This window comes from Zingiber officinale, chromosome 6A, assembly GCF_018446385.1.
Source record: "Zingiber officinale cultivar Zhangliang chromosome 6A, Zo_v1.1, whole genome shotgun sequence".
Taxonomy (NCBI): Eukaryota; Viridiplantae; Streptophyta; class Magnoliopsida; order Zingiberales; family Zingiberaceae; genus Zingiber; species Zingiber officinale.
The window spans coordinates 125,743,910-125,764,347 of record NC_055997.1 but is presented as its reverse complement, the minus strand read 5'-3'; the positions used below and the strand labels follow the sequence as shown (position 1 = coordinate 125,764,347).

At 36.4% G+C, this 20,438-nt stretch overlaps 1 protein-coding gene across 1 annotated transcript; it reads right to left on the bottom strand.

Moving 5' to 3' along the window:
* Window positions 1–85: 85 nt before the first annotated feature.
* On the bottom strand, window positions 86–11,260 carry LOC121997936 (4-alpha-glucanotransferase DPE1, chloroplastic/amyloplastic-like). Its single transcript, XM_042552613.1, has 16 exons — window positions 10,790–11,260; window positions 10,243–10,305; window positions 9,286–9,374; window positions 9,151–9,211; window positions 8,154–8,232; window positions 7,925–8,061; window positions 7,673–7,831; window positions 7,505–7,581; window positions 1,551–1,690; window positions 1,397–1,428; window positions 1,246–1,320; window positions 1,041–1,113; window positions 857–945; window positions 658–702; window positions 417–569; window positions 86–250 (listed from the first exon to the last, which is right to left on the bottom strand). Exons 1-16 carry the CDS (start codon window positions 11,171–11,173, stop codon window positions 146–148), a joined length of 1,761 nt encoding a protein of 586 aa, XP_042408547.1. The 5' UTR covers window positions 11,174–11,260; the 3' UTR covers window positions 86–145.
* Between the last annotated feature and the right edge of the window lie 9,178 nt (window positions 11,261–20,438).

The window sequence follows — 20,438 nt, the reverse complement described above, 5'->3', positions numbered from 1 at the left end:
GTAAAATGTAAATATATGTTTTGCTTGATTTCGATTCAACTCTCCCTCTAGAGCAAAATGGGAATAAAAAAAAAAAACTCAATCAAATGAAAATATAGAAAGTCTCGATCAGATGAACCCACGTGTGCACAAGGTTAATTTAACATCACAGCCGGTTGTACATAGAAATGAGGCCCTTCAGCTTCTCTGCTTCAGGATTTAGGTTGTTGAACCTTATCGAACTTGGTATCCTCCACTTCCAGTTCCCCAACTGCAAAAGGATGGTGCAAGATCTCACGTTAAAAGAACCAAAGTAATGTAGTCAATAATAACTTGTACATGCACCAAATCTTCCAAATGGTTGGATAGTAATCATTTCAGAAAGAAGTTTTGGTGACTATGTCCACAATAAAGAACCGAATTAGAACCCGATTAACCTGCGTTGCGGGTGTGTTCATCCTAGCATTACTTCCGAGACAAAGGATGTCTTGCATCGTTATGATAGCAGTCCGTGCTACTGAAGAGAGAGCACATTGAATCAGAGACCATGATATATCAGTGTCATCAGCCAAGGAAAGATACTTCCTCACCTGCATAATCAAGACATCAACAAATAAAGAAACTTAAGACAGGAGTCATGACCAATATTTCTTCTAGAAAAATAATGCAAGCACTCACAGTATCCTTCTCCTCCTCGCCAATGACTTCCCACCATCCTAGGATCTGAAACATGCAAAGAATCAAGGACTAAGAGTTTGCAGCATAGCTTGGTATCAAGATTTATTTTTTTTATATCAAGGTAAACTACAAATTTCTTAAATATTCTATTCTTAGCTTTGATAGATAGCCAAAGAAGAGTAGAACAAAAGAGCCTCACTGTGTCATTATCATGTGTGCCTGTATACACAATTTGTTGCTCTTCATGGTTATGAGGCAGGTGAGGGTTATCCGCATTACTTCCGAAGGCTAGACAAGCAATCAAACCAATAAAAATAGTAACTACTTCGCTAACATCAAGATATAGAGCATCATGATCACAAAATGGTTAACTTATTGTATACCAAACTGGAGAACCGCCATGCCAGGAGCACCGATATCCTTCCTTAGCTGAACCACATCTTGTGTTATTACCCCCTAAAAGAAAAAAAGAAAAGAAAAAATATTATGGCTAAGTTGAAAAAAAAAAAATCTTCAAATCACATGAGGTACACAGACAAATTGGCATATAGGGTAGTCTCAAGAAAAACACAATTGATGAAGCATTACCAAATCCTCTGCAATTATTTCAATATCCCCAACAGCTTTAAAGACAGCATCAAAGAAAGCTTTCCCTGGTCCAACCTAATGGCAATCAAGCAACAAAGATATAACTTGTGTTCTAGCATGAAATTGTATGACCAATTCAAATGATGCTTACTTTCCAGCTTCCAAACATTGCGATACTAGATTCTGCACATTTACAAATTAAAAAAAAACAAACATTAGCCAGAGGGCAATCAACCAAATCTATGCTTAGCAATCTGTATTTTTTTATATATGATACATAACAGCCACAGATTAAGTGAACTCACCGGCAGGGACAGCCCAAAAGCCAGCTAACCCTCGAAAGTGGTCTATCCGAAATTCATCATAAAGGTCAAGAGCACGCCTGATTCTCTGTATCCACCAAGCAAAACCATTCTCCTCCATAGACCTCCAATCATACAAAGGACTGGTGCAGAAAGACAACCAAAATAGTAAATGGATACTCTAGACTAGTTCAAAAGGGAAAAATAAATGAATAAACAAACAAACAAACAAACAAACAAAAACCTTCCCAGAGGGCCACTAAATTGGTCGTAAAATGCAAAAATTCTGCCATTGTACAACCAATTCTCAAAACATGAAGTTAACTATGACAGTTGAGTGAGAATATGAATGAGGTTTGACCCATGCACACTTTAACCAAAATTGAAATAGTAAAAAATATAATATAAATAAATAAACCTTGGATTGCTACCTGAAGATAGTGATAAGTACAAACGGGGAAGTAAAAGAAACAATGTAATAGAAACTATCCAAAAATGTCAAAGTACTGGAAATCAGAGAAGAGGGATTGCCATTATCTCGAGAACTGTCAAAACAGCGTTACAATCATATAGCAAAGAGTTAGCATTGTGAATAACCAAAAGAAAATTACCAAATCCCATTTGGTAAGCTTAAAGAGGCCTGCAATGTTCAAGACTTTTCAGAGCATAACCATCAAGAATTCAAGACCATGAAAAGAGCAGAGTTAGAAAGGAGATAAAAGAAAGAAGAGAAGTTATAGATTTATAAACATAACTCAGCTATGCAAGGTTTGAATTGTTGTTCCGAGTCAGGGTTTTGATCACCAACCACAACAATACAGTTTATTGCCATTCGGTGGCATGCCTAGATCGGTTCAAATTAGGTTTAACTCTCTAATCTCCTTTCATTTATCTTGTTTACTCCAAATTTACCTCTATAGCAATTGATAGGTCAATTGAATAAACAAGTTACAAAAATTTGACACACATCTCAACTAACGGTTATGCCTCACAAATATCAAAAAATGAGTGTAATGCATCAAATGAAAGCATTGATTAATGTAACATTCTGTGAGGTCAACTCCATATTTTCTAAGATCCAAAACAAATAATGTTGGAACCCCAAGGTTGTTTTGGTGTGATCAACAAGTTAGGTCCTGCGTTGTATTTAACTTTGTGTCTAAGTGTGCAGGAGCTTAGGAGCACAGGTACTCGAGCGGAAGACGCAGCTAGCGAAAAGGACGGCGCGCGGTGCGTCCGAGGGACTAGGCGCTGCGGAAGAGTACACCGGCGGACGAGAAGGAAGTGCGCGCGATGGTTCCGAGGTACGAAAGCCGGAGCGGAAGATTGCTCGGGGAGCAAGAGACGCAGCTAGCGCGAAGGTCGGCACGGGGTGCGATCGAGGGACGAAGTCTGCGGATGAGTACGCTGGTGGACGAGAAGGGACACGCGGCAATTCCGAGGGACGAGAAGCCGGAGGGAAGCATGCTCGAGAAGACCGGAAGATGGGTTCGGGTGAGCCCTATTCCGGATGTCAGAGATCACCCAATCAAGCGGATCCGGAGCAGAAGACCCGGACCGAGACGGGGACTTAACGGAGAAGTGGTCCCGGATAAAAAGTCAACCGCAGTTGACTTTTTGCTCCGGGGCGCCCGGAACCAATCCGGGCGCCCAGACCCTGATTTTGACCAAGATCGCGATTTACGCGATCTGAACGTTGGGGGATAAAACTTTATCCCCCACAGGGCGCCCGGAACCCTTCCAGGCGCCCCGACCAAGGCTATAAATATAGCCTTGGTCAAGAAGCTAATCATCAGTTCAGAAATTGTAACAACACTTGTGTGCTTCCACTGCTTTGATTAGCTTCTTTCTTTTTGTGCCTACACTGCTGTAAACGAGGCTTCTCCGTGCAACCATCTTCCTTGGATTAACAACCTCCCCGGTTGTAACCAAGTCAAATCCGGTGCCTCGTTTTTATGCTTTATTTTCTGCTTAATCTATTTTTCAAGTGTTAGGTTAATTGTTCGAGAAAGGGTTGTGTTTTATTCAGGGCTATTCAACCCCCCTTCTAGCCGGCCCAACGGTCCTACAAGTGGTATCAGAGCCGAGACGCTTCAGGAGGACTAACCGCCGAACGAAGCAACGAGATGGCCGGATCTAACATCCACCCGCCAAAATTCGAGGGGGACTTTGCAAGCTGGAAGAAGCACATGGAGGTATTTTTCGGTACCGATTTTGATTTATTATTAATAATGGAACTCGGTTTTGAAGCTCCCGAGGGCAAAACAAAAAGTCAATGGACAAAGAAAGAGCAGGCCGAGTACGTGGCAAACAAGAAAGCAGAATTCCATCTGCTAACCGTACTTCCGCCACAAGAAGTCAACCGTGTCGGCACCTACAACTCGGCAAAGGAGCTTTGGGAGAAGTTCCTTGAATTACACGAAGGAACATCCGAAGCCAAGCTTGCGAGACGGGACTTACTTCGCAACCAGCTCACCAACCTCCGTCTTGAAGAAGGTGAAACAATTGCACATCTACACTCGAGGATACAGGAGCTCATCACCGGACTTTCGAATCTCGGAGAAGAGGTAAGTAACCGAGATTCGCTCAGGTACGCTTTAAATTCCTTCCCTAGAAATTCAAAATGGGCATCATTAGTAGATGCCTTTTACATTTCGAAGGACTTAGAAAAAATTTCATTAGAAGAATTTTTTTCAACATTTGAAGTGCATGAGTCAAGATGTGCAGGAATGAGAGAGCCAAAGAACAACGTCGCCCTCAAAGCTTCGAGAGACGAACCTGAATCGGAATCTTCTCTCGACGACGAGGAAATGGTAATGATGGTAAGACGATTTAAGAAGTTATATAATTCTAGAAAAACTAAACATCCACAGGGTAGAAAGAAAAGAACGATCCGCTGCTACCATTGCGACGAAGAAGGGCATGTCAAGGACAACTGCCCCAAGCTGAAGAACAAAGACAAGGAAAAGGGTAAGAAGTCTATCCAAAAATGAAAGGCCCTGAAGGCAACGTGGGACGATACGTCGTCCGAATTGGAAGTCGAAGCATTCTCCGGACTCGCACTGATGGCGAGTCATCAAGACGACGACTGCGATTCAAGCTCTTCCGAAATGAGCATCGAGAGCATCGATGAAGGGGGAGATACGTCGGAAGAAAGCAGCAGCTCAGGGGGAGAAACGGACAACGAGATCGACAAGATAAGTCAGGTACGATCTCTTCCTCCCGATAAAATGTTTAAGTTTGTTAAACTTTTAACAAAAGATTGCTGCAAATTAGAAAGTGAAAATAAAAATTTAAAAGTAATTCTAGCTAAGTCTTGTCCCTTAGAAGAATTAGATAAATTAAAACTAGCAAATGAAAAATTGAAACTTGAAAATGATGATTTGAAAATTCAAGTAGATAACTTGAAAAACCATGCATGTTCATCTAAAACCAATGTTAGAAGATTTAATAATTTAAATTGGTACTTTAAATATCACCCCGGACAAATTAGGAACATTTCAAGAAAATATGTTCCTAAAAACTTTTTAGTTAATCCAGTAGGTTGGAACCTATATTGGGTTCCTAAATCATGCTTAAATTAATTTTAAAATTAAAATTTGCGCTTTAAGTGAGAAAATTAAACAAAGAATTTCTTTATGAGGCTTTGTCTAAGGAAGTGGTTGTTGTTCCAATAACCAAGAAGGCCTAGTGCCTCGCCACGACCTGTAAGCCAAAATATTGAAATAAATGTTTAATTAACTTACTAATGAAGCATTAATACAAGAATTAATTAGTGCTTGAAAAAGGTTATTCAAAACATTTTATTTCAAATTAGAAATTTACTTGCTTAGAATCTCCTTATTCTCAAAAATCATTTTTTTTTGTTAAGAATCTTTTTAAACAAGAAATCTCAGCTTAAATTACTTAGAAAAACTTTCTAAATTTCTTAAAAACTTAGAAATTTATTGAAATATTTTTTAAGTCTTTTACCCTTAGATTGTTTTTCATGGAACCCCATTTTTATTGTGATCAAAGGGGGAGAAGGGAAAGTATAAGTCTAGGGGGAGGTAGAAAAAATTGTAAATTAAAATTTGAAATTTTAATTTTTTCTATCATGTTGCATATTATTGCAATTAATTTCATATCTATTGTTGACCCTAGCTTAACTTGGGTTGATCACACCAAAAGGGGAGATTATTGGAACCCCAAGGTTGTTTTGGTGTGATCAACAAGTTAAGTTAGTGTATGACCTTCGGTGCAGGTGCGTAGGAGCACGGTACTCGAGCGGAAGACGCTAGCGAGAAGGACGGCGTGCGTCCGAGGGACGGGTGTCGCGGAAGAGTACACCCGGACGAGAAGGAAGTGCGCGATGGTTCCGAGGAAGCCGGAGCGGAAGATTGCTCGGGAGCAAGAGACGCAGCTAACGCGGTCGGTGCGATCGAGGGACAAGGTCTCGCGAATGAGTATGCCTGGTGGACGAGAAGGACACGCGACAATTCCGAGGGACGAAGCGGAGGAAGCATGCTCGAGAAGACCGGAAGATGGGTTCGGGTGAGCCCTATTCCGGATGTCAGAGATCACCCAATCAAGCGGATCCGGAGCAGAAGACCCGGACCGAGACGGGGACTTAACGGAGAAGTGGTCCCGGATAAAAAGTCAACCGCAGTTGACTTTTTGCTCCGGGGCGCCCGGAACCAATCCGGGCGCCCGGACCCTGATTTTGACCAAGATCGCGATTTACGCGATCTGAACGTTGGGGGATAAAACTTTATCCCCCCAGGGCGCCCGGAGCCCTTCCAGGCGCCCCGACCAAGGCTATAAATATAGCCTTGGTCCAGAAGCTTTTCATCAGTTCAGAAATTGTAACAACACTTGTTTGCTTCCACTGCTTTGATTAGCTTCATTCTTTTTGTGCCTACACTGCTGTAAACGAGGCTTCTCCGCCTGAAGGAGTTCTTAGTGCAACCATCTTCCTTGGATTAACAACCTCCCCGGTTGTAACCAAGTCAAATCCGGTGCCTCGTTTTTATGCTTTATTTTCTGCTTAATCTATTTTTCAAGTGTTAGCTTAATTGTCCGAGAAAGGGTTGTGTTTTATTCAGGGCTATTCAACCCCCCCTTCTAGCCGGCCCAACGGTCCTACAAATAATACTCTTAAAACATCTATCGTTAAACCAGATTTTTCCGTGTCCACAAATATATCTAAGTTAAACCCTAAAACTTGGACTTGAACTTGTACAATTGAAATATGAACATATATCAATTTTCTAACCCTGACATCACTTCTCTTTTTGCAGCGCTTCAACTCCTCCCTAGATTGTCCTGGGTGTTGAAGGATGAGCCATGGGTCCTATCTCAGCTAATTGTCTCAATAGATTTCAGATGGTACCAACAAGGTAAACCATGTCTTGGGCAATACCACAGAAATTGTATTGGCATGAGTGACATAGTGAACCAATGTCAACACAGTTTCATTATTATTATTATTATTTTAGTTAGCATCGGGCATCCAATTCTTCAAATCAACTAATCTTGAGGGTGGCCCAACCCACGGAAGTTTCCCACCGGCCATCAAAGTAAATCAGGAAGTGCTCATGGAGTCCCATATGGCAAGCATTCTTAGGCCCGCTTCTCACAAGAGGGAAAATCCCCTGCAGTGTGCCCAACTAAGATTTGAACCTTAGATCCCTTGGTTATTCATTGGAGGGTCTGACCATTACACCATTGCCCTAGGCCAACATAGTATCATTATTGATTGACACTTAGAATGATACATTTTGGTGACCATAGGCACTTAAAACAGTGGAATTATCTAAAATTTAGGAGTCAGACTGGGCATCCATAAAACTATAGGATGATGTAATTTGTGGTGGTTGTTGAGAAAGTTAGAGTTTTTTTATATAAGCAAAAAACCAATTTTTTTTATTACCATAGAATCCAACAAAGTACATTAATTTTTAGCAAAGGATGTGAACCTGTTCCATAGTTGCCCAGTTTCACTGAAGGCATCTGGTGGGACACCACTTACAAGTCTAGGAAAACCACTTCTATCCTGAACCAGAGAATAAACCAGAGCAGAAAAGAAGAATTATTGTAAGCAAGAAAGTTTACTTTCAATGGCTTGAAAATGCTAATGTACTTACCAGTAAAAATGATTTCTTATTAGCCCAAACATCTGCACTATGATGACCAACATAAATAGGCATGTCTCCAATAATTTTAATTCCTAATGTTTGTGCATGCTGACGAACCCTTTGCCATTGTCTTTGAAACAAGAACTGCTGAGCAATAAAGATATTTATCTGCATTATCAGGAACATAGCAAGAATACTTTAAAGAAAAGTATATGAAGATGAAAAAACTGAACTTTTGCTAATTTTGTAAAAGGTTGTTACAAAGTCTTTTTGTTTTTGATACACATCTTCCAAAGCTGCGAGATGTCGATTTTTCAACTGTTCAGGCCATTCATTCCAGGAAAATGCATTAACACTGTTATCAATTGCTGCAAATAGAGCTGCATCTTCAAGCCAACCTGAATAGAATGACACGAGAGACGTCTGGGGTTGGTTAGCATGATTGAATTCAATCTATAAGCAGGAGAAACAGTGGTACTGAGAGATATACCTGAAATTCCAGGATCCCTTCTAAAATCATAGAATTGACGTTTAAGAATGCCCTGACTTAGAAGAAGTCTTTCAGCTGCCTGATAAAAAAAACGCATTAATCCAAAATAGTTAACTACGGATTTTACCTGTCCACAGTGGTTGCGCAAATATGAAAAATAAGACATCAGTAAATTCTAGGTGTTACTGCAAATAACTTTCTATGTTAATCAATAACTTAACATAAGGTTCACTGAAGCTAACCAAATCGTGGTTTCAATCCCCAGCTGGCTTGAGAAGTGTCAAACCTATCAGGTGCCAGTGCTAGCAGTGCACCAGGTGGGCAGAAGAACAGAAAGGGGAAAGAGCAGAAGGAGATAACATTGTCTAGGACTTCACTGAAGCATCATAGACCATGACGCTAGCCATTGTTGTCATGGCAAACCACAAGTGAAGCCTTCACTGTCATTGAGGACCATGAGCTAAGTCATCGCTGTCTCAGGGCATCTTTAATCCATGGGTTCACCTCTTAATGCTTGTTGAACTAGTCTTTGATGTTCTAAATTCTGTCCCATAAAATTTATTTTGCTGGTGCATAGAGATGTTGTATCAAAGGATTTCATGTGGAAAAAAGTGATAGGCTCAGAAGAAATATATAGCATGAAAAAAGAATTTATTAGAGTACTGGTCAAAAGGTTGCAATGGAGTGATTATCAAGGAGTAATAAATTTCATCTCCATATGATTAATAAAAGTGGTATAGGGATACAATAATAAAGTGCACCAACCCATCTAAGGAATTACTTGTACATCTCCATTCTATTCAGCCTATTGTTGATAAATTGCGCATGCTGTATTAAGCTACGATATTACACCAAAAGATTAAATAAGATTATGAAAATAAATAGCTGGCATTCTCAACATGTTCTACATATATGACACGCCAAGAAGATACCAGTTTTTGCTTGACATAAAGAATAAGTATGTATAAAAGCAACAAAAAAGCCAAGAATTACCTACTTTTGTGACCAAAGGGTCCTTCAGCATTGCAACTGCTTCAAAGTCAACATGATCCATATCCCTGCAAGTTTAAAATAAATGTGAGAATACCAGTGTACATAAATATAGTCTAAAATCAGAAATTAGTAAACTCACATTGGCTCCGGAAGTTCATCCTTCAACAGTAAACCATCCTTGACTAACTCCTCAAGAGAAATCAACAGCGTGTTACCACAATTTGCATCCTGCATTAAGCATTACAAATATTCATGTGACTCAATAACAGCAAAGCATATAAAGATTTGTTCACAAAGCATTCCACCATATACAAGGTACAACTCTAGATCATAGCGTTTAATATTATCTTCCCCACCAATTGAGTCAAATCATGCATGATGTGAGAAAAGTTAATGATGTTCCTTTTCCAGAATAAATGAACAAAGAAATTGATAATCATTCATGTATTCACCTATATTAGGCGTGGGTGAAGTTGTAAAATAAGAGCGAATATAAAGAGTGATTCGGCACCAGCAAGAACACCTCACAAACAATTTGAAGAGAATTAATTAACTTATAATTACATAATTAATTCAATTAAATTTTGGAGAAGTAAGGTGATAGATATAAATTAAAAGTCTGCGGTTGACATAGGCAACATAGAAAAGATTATTCGTGCTCGTCGGTTTCGAAACTCACATTCTACTTTTTTGCCAAAAAATTATTTAGATTATCTAGTTGATTTATACTATAGGGAGACAGTAACAGTGAATGGGTTACCTCTTGATACAGAGTAATATAAAGATACCGTATTCAAGGACAGGTATACAATTAACATGCCAAGGGATACTAAACTGATTTATAAAGAATTTCCAGACACTAACCATATGGGATATGTATGGAAACATGGATATTTGATTAATGAGCGAGTAACATTGAGGCCTAGTAAAATTGTCCACTTGACCATGGCTACTTGACCAAGGACAGAGGAAAGTTTATGGCAGATTGTTATCACTTATCATTAAAATGGAATATGTTCTCTAACAAGATAGCAGAAGCAAATTAGAAGCAAGAAACCCCTGATTTCCCTGTTTATATTGCCAAAGTTTAATGTACCTGGCCAGAGTAGGGTGATCCATCTTCCCTGGACTTCCTTCCTGGTGGAACAAGCGGTAGAACCTACAAAAAAACAAACCAATATCGTTAGTCACTAATGTTACACTGTCCGGCCAGAGAAAAAAAAAAGTTTTTCATACTTTAAATTATGCATGTTAATAATTAATACATATATCATAACAAAATGAAAAAGAAAAAAAAAACCAGCCTCCGACGCTGACTTGAAGTTTATGATTTGATCATAAAACACATTAAGCGTTACAATTAGGTATCAAACCAAGATAATCCCATGTTTTTAGGTTTAGAAATTTTGAGATTTACAGAAAGGAAAAGTAGTTAGTTTGCGGAGAATGCAAACAACAAATATTTACTTCAAAAGAATTTAACCACCAACATTGTTGAAGAAAAGAAATTCTAAGCTCACTCTAAGTTGCAAATGCAATACCATTGCAACAAAACCCTTGCATAGCAGGAAAAGGTATTCACCACAAGATGCCCCCAAAAGAATCATGGAACATAAAGGAAGAGCGGGAGAGCAATCAAAAACCTGCCACACAGATACGCCAGCGGAATGAAGCCAATCCAAGAAGCGAATAGCCTCGTCGCCGAGATCCCCGATCCCGTGCGGACCTGGCAGGGAAGTCGGATGGAGGAGCACGCCCGCCCTCCGCCGTCGCCTAGGGTCCGCGACCGGCGTCCAAGCTTCGTAGTCGTGGGTCAAATCGTCCCCGGCACGCAGGGCTTCCGCCAGAACTGCGAATGAAGCGAAGAACCGATCGCACTGTCGGCGGCGAATCCTAGTCCGCCAAGACGCCGGTGAAGGGGCTGCGATCTGCGATCTGAGGAAAGAAGGAAGTGCAGCGATCCGGCCGCGGGTGGAGAACGAGGCAGCGGCTGGGAGGACGCCCGGGGAAAGGGAGAGCGATACCATTGTGGCAGAGAAAGAGAGAGAACGCACGGAGGAAGGGGAGGAAATAAGGAGAGGGAAAGAGTGACAAAGAAAGTGATATTGGTGTTCGATCGCGTGACACGAAGCCGCTTCCTGCGTTCTCCATCAATGTGACTACATCTGTGTGGCAAAAGTGGGTCCCCCTACTCCCATGACTTCTTTAAAGATTCAACGGTTTACAATTTTTTCGCAGGTTTAGTATTAGATAAAATAGGAGCGATAGATAAATGTGATCGGTTTACTTATTTTGATTAAAAAAACAAGCATTAATCATTTATGAGAGATAAATTAATCTATAATTAAATGTATTATTTAAAAAGCTGATATGAATAATTTTAATGCATACATTTTCCCGGACGGGTTCAATATGCATGCGGGCCTGAGACGTGACCAAACAACAGTTACACCCACATGCTATTTGTTTACATCCCAGTCATAGTTAATATCGGCCGGAATGATAATGAAATATGATGTCTCTGCATGATCTATACGAATGTTCGCACGGATTCGTCACATGCTCATTCGAATGCTACGATTTATCTTCTTTGTGATGGTCTTGGGTCGGATACGGTGGAGGCACTGGGGGTGAGCGTTTCGCCTTTTGCCACAATGATCTATACGAACGCAAGTATGTAAGGAGACGGAGCATAAAACGAAAAGATATCGAGATTTGAAAACATCCTTGCTCCAGAACCTCGAAAGACATTGCAGCTGCTCCGAAAAGACCTAACACATCTTACCTTACAGCAATGCTACCAACCCACATACAAGAGTATCCTCGACTCGGGAACGTTCTCTACATGTTGTCCCGGGTCACAGGAACTTGTCCGTTTGCTCCAATCAATATACATCATTTTCTATACTAAAATGTATGTTGGGGATGAGAGTGATGTACAAGTACATAAGTATACTTTAAAAAGATCTATCTAATTCGCAGCAAACGATTAACGGTAAAGATATGTCAAATCCGTTTATGGCTAAGGTTTAGCCAAAAAATCTAGGTCTACCATAAAAGTCTATCTAGTCTACAGCAAACGGCTTACAGTAAGGACAATATCAAATATGCTTATGGCTAGGGCTTTGCCAAAAAACCCAAGAGGATGCATAGGTCAACTATAAATACCTATCTAGCCTGCAGCAAACTGCTCGAGTTAAAGGCGCGCCAAATCCGTTGATAGCTGATCACTTGCTCAAAGTGACTTCATGGGATCTTAGCTCATGACACAAGAGGAGATGAATCGAGATAATTGGGAGTCACTAGAGACTCACGGGCATATGGGAGATGCGAGAGGCATGGAGGAGATGCGAAGCGCTTGCTTCCTAGAGACACATGGCATAGCGTGGATATTGATGATGCGGACCCATGAGTAGCTGGACAAATATAGCAGGCAGTGCTGGATGATACCTCACCAGCTTGAGTACCTGGTACCAATGACAAGCTTGCATTCAGCATGTGTAAAGGAGACATGGATAGATGGTACACGAGTTAGCACATATACATGACAATAGTTTCCCTTCCAGATCTATATTTCGTCAGACATAACATAAAGGGTTCCAGAATCACTTTTGTATATTTGTATATTTTGATGATATATATTTACCTTTTCATAAAAAGAAGGGCATTCCTAAATTTAGAATATTCTATTTTTCTATCTTATAATTTATTATTCAACATACATATTAATTTATTAAATTTTTTTATTGTGATAATAATAATTATTATTAAAATTAATAATTTTATAGTACATCATAACTAATTTTTATGATATTATATTTTTAGTTACGAGAAAATTAAAATTAATATCTTCCTTCTTAATTTTTGGTGGAAATAATTTAATATACATACTAATATTCCAAGATAATATACCACCGTAAACAATTAAGATAAAATATTTTCACAAAACAAATAATACTAAAATACATCATTATGAGCCTTAATTATCAAAATTATTATATTATTTCCACAAATGCTCAATTAATGTATTTCTAAGAGCAAAGTGAGTATTTTTATTTTTGATTCCTAAGTATATAGCAAGAAACTCTTGATCTTGGGTATTGTCATTTACTGTTGTATCAACATCTACAATCAATAAGACTTCACCTTGATCAACAATTGATGCATTCATATCGCACTCATATTCAATTATCATATTATGCATAATAATATATGAAGTCATTATATCATGTAAAATATTTTTCTACCAAAAACATGAAAGTCCTACAACAATTGCAAAACATCATTGGAGTACTCTAAATGTTCTCTTAACATATTTTCTACATGCCTCTTGTTTCATTGCAAACAACACATTCTTTGGACCGCATGGATCATGAATTGTTTCAACAAGTGTAGATCATTTGGGATATATACCATCATCTAAAAAAATTACTCATGTTGTACTCTTTTCCTTGAATGATATAATGAGCAGGGGGAGCAATACCTTGAGCATGGTTAGAAAAAAAATAAGAAGACTCCAATACATTAATATCATTGTTAGATCGGGGTAAACTGTAATGTGCATGTCATATCCAAAGATCATGATCAAATACAACTTCTAATAATTGTTGGCTTTCCACTGCGACCAGAATATTGCCCAACCCGTACTGTTGGGCAATTTTTTCACCTCTAATGCATGCAATCTAGACTACCTAACATACCAGGGAAACCACACTGCTCACCAATTTGAAGAAGCCTTGCAATATCATTAACATTAGGTGATCACAGGTATTGTCCTCCAAACACTTCAACAATAGCATGACAAAATCTTTTCACACTTTATATGACAGTTGATTCTCCTATTTTGATGTACTCATCATTAGCGTTTGTCAGTACCCCATATGGCAATATTCAAAATGCAACTATCATTTTTTGCAAACCTGACAAGCCAAGTTTTCCAAGTCTATCTCTTTTCAGCATAAAATAATTATCATGATTACTAACTGCATTAAAAATATGCATAAATAAATTTCTTCCCATTCGGAATTTCTTCGAAACATTGCAACATTATATGTAGGATTTTCGGCAAAGTAATCATTGAATAGATTACAATCAGCAACTTCTCTATTACGATTGATCACTATGTAACCAAGAATATATCCTCGATGTTTGCCTCTGTTACTTTCTTCACTCATATGATTCAAAATGACTTGATTGTTTCAGCAAATCGTTTGAGTGATAAGCCTCTTGTGTGCGTCAAATATTTCATCATCTTCAAAGTTTGAGGATGATAAATTTGATGTACCTTCATTATGATGATTCATTTTTTGAGATGCAGAATGTGATTGAATTGTTTTTAGTTATGGTATGTATTTACAATACATACCACTATTATTATTATTGCAGGCGGGGCATTACAATGCACATATTATTATTATTATTATTTTAAGAGATAGGACATCATAATGCACACACCATTATTATTATTTCAAAAGTTGGGGCATCACAATGCACACATCATTATTATTATTTCAAGACAATGCACATGCAATAAGATTATTTTTGTAGGCGATAGAACATCATAATGCATGCACGCACTATTATTATTATTTTAGGAGATCGGGCATGACAATGCATACACAACATTATTATTTTTATAGGTGACAAAACATCACAATGTTCACACCATTATTATTATTTAAGAGATAGAGATATGACAATGCATATACAACATTATTATTTTTAGACGACAGGACATCACAATGCACACGTCATTATTATTATTACAGGAGATAGGTCATGACAATGCACACTCAAATGACAATATTATTATTTTTGCAGGTGATGAGACATCACAATGCACACAATTATTATTATTTCAGAATATAGGACATCACAATGCACAACATTATTATTTTTGCAAGACATAATGCACACACAATTATTATTATTTCAGAAGATAGGACATCACAATGCATAACATTATTATTTTTGCAGGCGACAAGACATCATAATGCACACACCGTTATTATTATTTCAGGAGATGGAACATGACAATGGGCACATAACACTATTATTTTTGTAGGCGATAGGACATCACAACATACACACTATTATTATTATTTCAGGAGACGATACATCATAATGCACACAACATTATTATTTTTTTAGACAACGGGACATTACAATGCACACATTATTATTATTATTTTAGGAGATGAGACATGACAATGCATATATAACATTATTATTTTTACAGATAATGGAACATCACAATGCACACACAAATCTTATACGAGGCACATATTTTTTTCCTATATAATGGCATACTAGATATGATCATTACATATATCAATTCAATAATTTTCCATAAACTTTACTCTTAAAAAAATGAGTTCGAATTCTTATTCATCATCCTACTCAGTTAAAGAAGATAAACACTTATGTCATAGTTATCTTCATATTTCTCAAAATATAATCATTGGAATCAACCAAAAAAATGATCAATTTTGGACAAGAGTTGCGATGGAGTATAATCTAGATCCAAATTTAAAAAAAATTAGAGAGACCGAGAAAATCATTACCAAAAAGAATGAATACTATCATTGACATTGTTTTCAAATTGAAGGATTGCATACAACAAAGCAAAGAATTGAATCCAAGTGGAGCATCAGAGGAAGATATTATAAGTTGTTATGATTATTTCTTTTGAAGACTATACCAATTTTTTAATCTATATCTAATTTAGTTATTAATTTTTTTTATAATTGTATCATTTTCTTACAGATGAATCGTGCTCAAATGTTATTAGTACAAGATCCTAATTACTCAAAGGGCTTCAAATTTGGACATGTGTGGAGTATTTTTCAAGGTATTGAGCAATTCAATAGTGACAATGTCAAAATTGTATCAAGAGTGCAATGACAAACTGCAGTTGATTATTCTCAATCATATAATCTTGAGAAAGATCTTCGTTTAATCTGAACATCACTGATTCAGACAGTAGTGATACTTCAACTAAATAACCTACTGGGGTGAAAAAAAGTAAAATTGAAGAGAAAGAATGAACAATAACTCAAAAATAATTTCACAGAATGACAAACTTGTTACGACATTGGATCGAAATAATGATGTTGCTATATTCAAGGAAGAGAATAAAATTTTGTTCATAGATTTAATAGCATCATTGATAATGCATGAATTTATTCACAATTAACAAGTCTGAATTATGCAAAAGATGACTGAAAACTAAAAATTTCAATCAATTCCACATCAAGGAGAATGATCTAAATTCAATTCATCTCAACAAGAAGGACAAGAATCTCAAGATCTTTTGAATGGCTCCGGTCAATTTCATGATTATTTCGGTGATTTAAAAAATAATTTTTCATAATATTAAATATTGATTTGTTTAGTATTGTAATGTTATTATAATTACTTTAAATATATGTTTGTGTTAGTATTAGTCGCATTTTTAAATTGTATGTTATATTATATATTATGTATTTTATATTTATGCATTTAAAATTTTAAATGTTTAATTGTGTATTTGTTCTGAAATTACCAATATAATTTGTTATATTAATTACTTCTAAGTTAAATTTTAAATAATTTAAAAGTAAAATAATGTATCAAAATCTATACATATTTAAATAAAAAATATGTAACGTAAAAACACCAATTTTAAATTTAAAATATTTATAATATTAAGTAATATAACAAATATTTTAAATATTACTTATTTAAGTTAATAACTAATATAAATTTATAATATATAAAACTTACATAATAAATTCAATTCAATTAAATAATATAATTTATAATATTTAATAATATTTTAAATATAAATTTAATATTATACTATATTATATTTTAAAAAGTAATTTTCTAAATTTAAAAATTAAAAATTAAAAAAAATCGGCTTTTGGTATATGATAACGCATTTGATATTCCTTTTACACTTTTCACGGTTGGAGTTGCTTAATACCTTTGAAACTGTCTTCGGTATATATTGGTTTAGCATAAACTGTCCACTGACAACTGCTAAAGCAAAGTCAACATCCATGCATGTGACACGTGATGACTCTTTGTTCTAAGTCAACTCTACCAGCAGACTTATCCATGTCAACTCATCTCATTTGACAACTTTGCATGGCAACCTGCGCAGACAACGGGACTTCTATATGTATTTAGAATAACGATAAATCTCAATTGTTAGAATTCAATCAACCAGAATTTAAATATAAAATATTTTATTATTACATACCATCTTAATTAATGTATATCAATCAAAAAATAAATATAAAGAGAGGTAACTTTAACAATTGATCTACTTAATTCTTCTCCACCTTTGACTCTATGTTTGGATGAAGTGAAGAAAAATTCATTAACGAAAGAGGAAGAGAGGGGAAAAAAGGGGAAGTGAGGGGAAGTAATATATTTAACTTCTTCTTATTTGGGAGGGATGGAAGATTCATTAACGTAACATGTGTTACTTTATTTGGGAGGAAAGCAAGGGGAATGAAGGTTAAATAGATAAAGTTATAAAAATACCTTTATTTTTTAAATTAGAAAATTTTCATAATATTAATATTTATTTTATAAATATAAATTAGATATTTTTAATAATAAAATTAATTTTTTATATTATCATTTAAATTAGTTTTTTTAATAAAAAATTAATTTTTTATACTATTCATAACAAAACAATGAATTATCAATAATCAAATAATTAAATGAGAAATAATGAAAATAATGATTTTAAAAATCTTAAATAAAAAAATTTGAGTGATAACGCGATGAGAATTTCTATTCTTTAAAAACTTATTAAATTTTGATGGAAAAATTAAAAATAGTAGATATCCTTTTAAATTTTGATGACAAAAATAATTTCTGCCTTCAATTCAGTTAGAAGACGTGTCGGATCCCCTCCTCTAATAATCTGGTAGCAAGCGAGCTGTGAAAAAAATGAGGAAATTGAACTCCGGCGATATAGTAAAATTAAAAATTGAAATATTTTTTAAACTATTAAGAACAGGGATAAAATTGGAATAAAAACATTTTGTTTTCCCTTCCCCTTCCTTACACTCCAATTCGGGCTATAAAAAAATCTCTCTTTCCATGGATAACGAAGGTTAAAGTTTACCCTTTCTTACCTTTCCTTCCCTTTCCTCACTTCTTCCCAAACGAAGTTCAAAATTTCTCTTTTCTTTATTTCCCCTACCTTTCCCTTCCCTCACCTCCTCCCAAACAGACCATGAGGAGGGGTTATCATGTCGGCGCAAATGCCCATGATCAATCAATGTTAACGTGCAAGTGATGGATCCGCTTGCCGGGGCTGTTACTTGCGACACTTGGATGTCTTTTTGCTAAAACGAAGGTCAGGCTGTTGACGTGCAGAGTAACTCGTCGGAGAATGTAGGAAGATAAGGGAAAGGTTAAGGGTAGGACAGTTAGGAAATGGTAGATATATCGCATTCTCTCTCTTTATTATTTTTTAATCGAATTATCTGAGAAATAACTGATAAGAGGAAGATAAAAAAAAAAATAATCGAATTATCTGAGAAATAACTGATAAGAGGGAAATAATGATAAAAATAACGTGATAGTCAAAAGTGAAAAAAAAAATGGTGAGGGATGAAGATCGTGCATACAGACAGTCTACTAACAATTCTAATCTTAATCTCGGCTGACTTTACCTCTTTCAGAACCTAGCTTCAGTTTCTTCATTTATCTTGATAAATCTTAGTCTCAGCTGATTTTATACCAATAGTTCCTCTCACTTTTCTCGAGCATGATCCTAGTCTTAATCCAAGCTAATTTTATGTCGATCGGATCTCAGGATTTAATCCCCTCACTTCTTTTGTATACCATCCCAATCTTAATCTTGATCGGCTTTACACCTGTCAGACCTAGGGATCAGTCCCTTCATATTTCTCCTAGGCATCATCCCAATCTTAATCCTGACCAGATTTACGCTGATCGGATCCTAGGGCTCAGTCATCTTACTTTTCCTAGGTACCATCCCAACCTTAATCCTGACCAAATTTACGCTGATTGTACCCCATAACTCAGTCCCTTACTTCTCCTGAACATCATCCCAGTTTTAATCTTGGCCAGATTTACGCTAGTCGGACCACATGACTCAGTTGCCTCACTTCTCCTGTCACCATCCCAATCTTAATCCTGACTAACTTTATGCCGGTACCCTAAGACTCAATCTCCTCACTTCTTCTGGGCACCATCCCAGTCTTAATCTCGGTCGGCTTTACACTGGTCAAACCCAGGGCTCAATTCCTTCACTTCTTCTAGACACCATCCCAATCTTAATCATAGTCGATTTTACACCGATCGAACCCTATGGCGCAGTCTCCTCACTTCTTCTGGGCACCACCCCAGTCTTAATCCCCGACCGATTTTATATAAGTCAGACTCCAGGGGGACAATTCTATCAGGGAACCGCAACAACTTGTCAGAGAATAATAGCTATTCGTCAGTAAATATTATTATACTCTGCCACATATAAACCATGAAACCTTCTTCTATCCAATGAAAGTTCGTCGTACATCTTCTTTCACCCAACATTCCCTGATATTCGATATTCTCTGATGTCTTATTATTATAGAGATTACAAAAGACAGTATAAAAAGGGATGTTCTCTCTATTGGCCAGGTATGTATTAGACAACAGTCTTACTTACACGTACGCATTTATTGTTCTTCATTTTTTTTTTTCGCTGGCCTCTCTTTGATTTGAACGTCGAAGGTCCTGTGCAAAAGACCTCTTCTTTGATTCTTGTTCTAACGCTTCTGAATATTTGATTTGTAGTGTTTACAGGATTATATGTACTATTAATGATCCTCTCCCTTAAGTTCCAGATTTCTCTCTTCATCAATATTTTTTTCACCATTATTGATATCCCCATCTAACTCAGTTTCTAGACGAGATGTCCTTACTTTTGAATCAATTAGTAAATGGATTCAGCCTATAGAAATTTTACTATCTATGAGATAAATTAGGATGCGACTTCAGCTATTTAAATTCTGAATTAATAATAATAATAATAATAGTAATAATAATAATAATAAAAATAAAATATAAAATAATAATAACTAGATGGATTAAACACGAAATTAAGATCTTTGAATTTTAAATTAGATTGGATTCGAATTGAATTTATGAAATACTTTGATTCAAAATGGAAATTGAATTGGTATTGATTTTACGGTTAAAATAAATTTAAAATTTAAATTGATTTGGACCGTACAAATATATGAGGGTAAATATTCACTTTCCTAATTTTCTTTTCTCTTT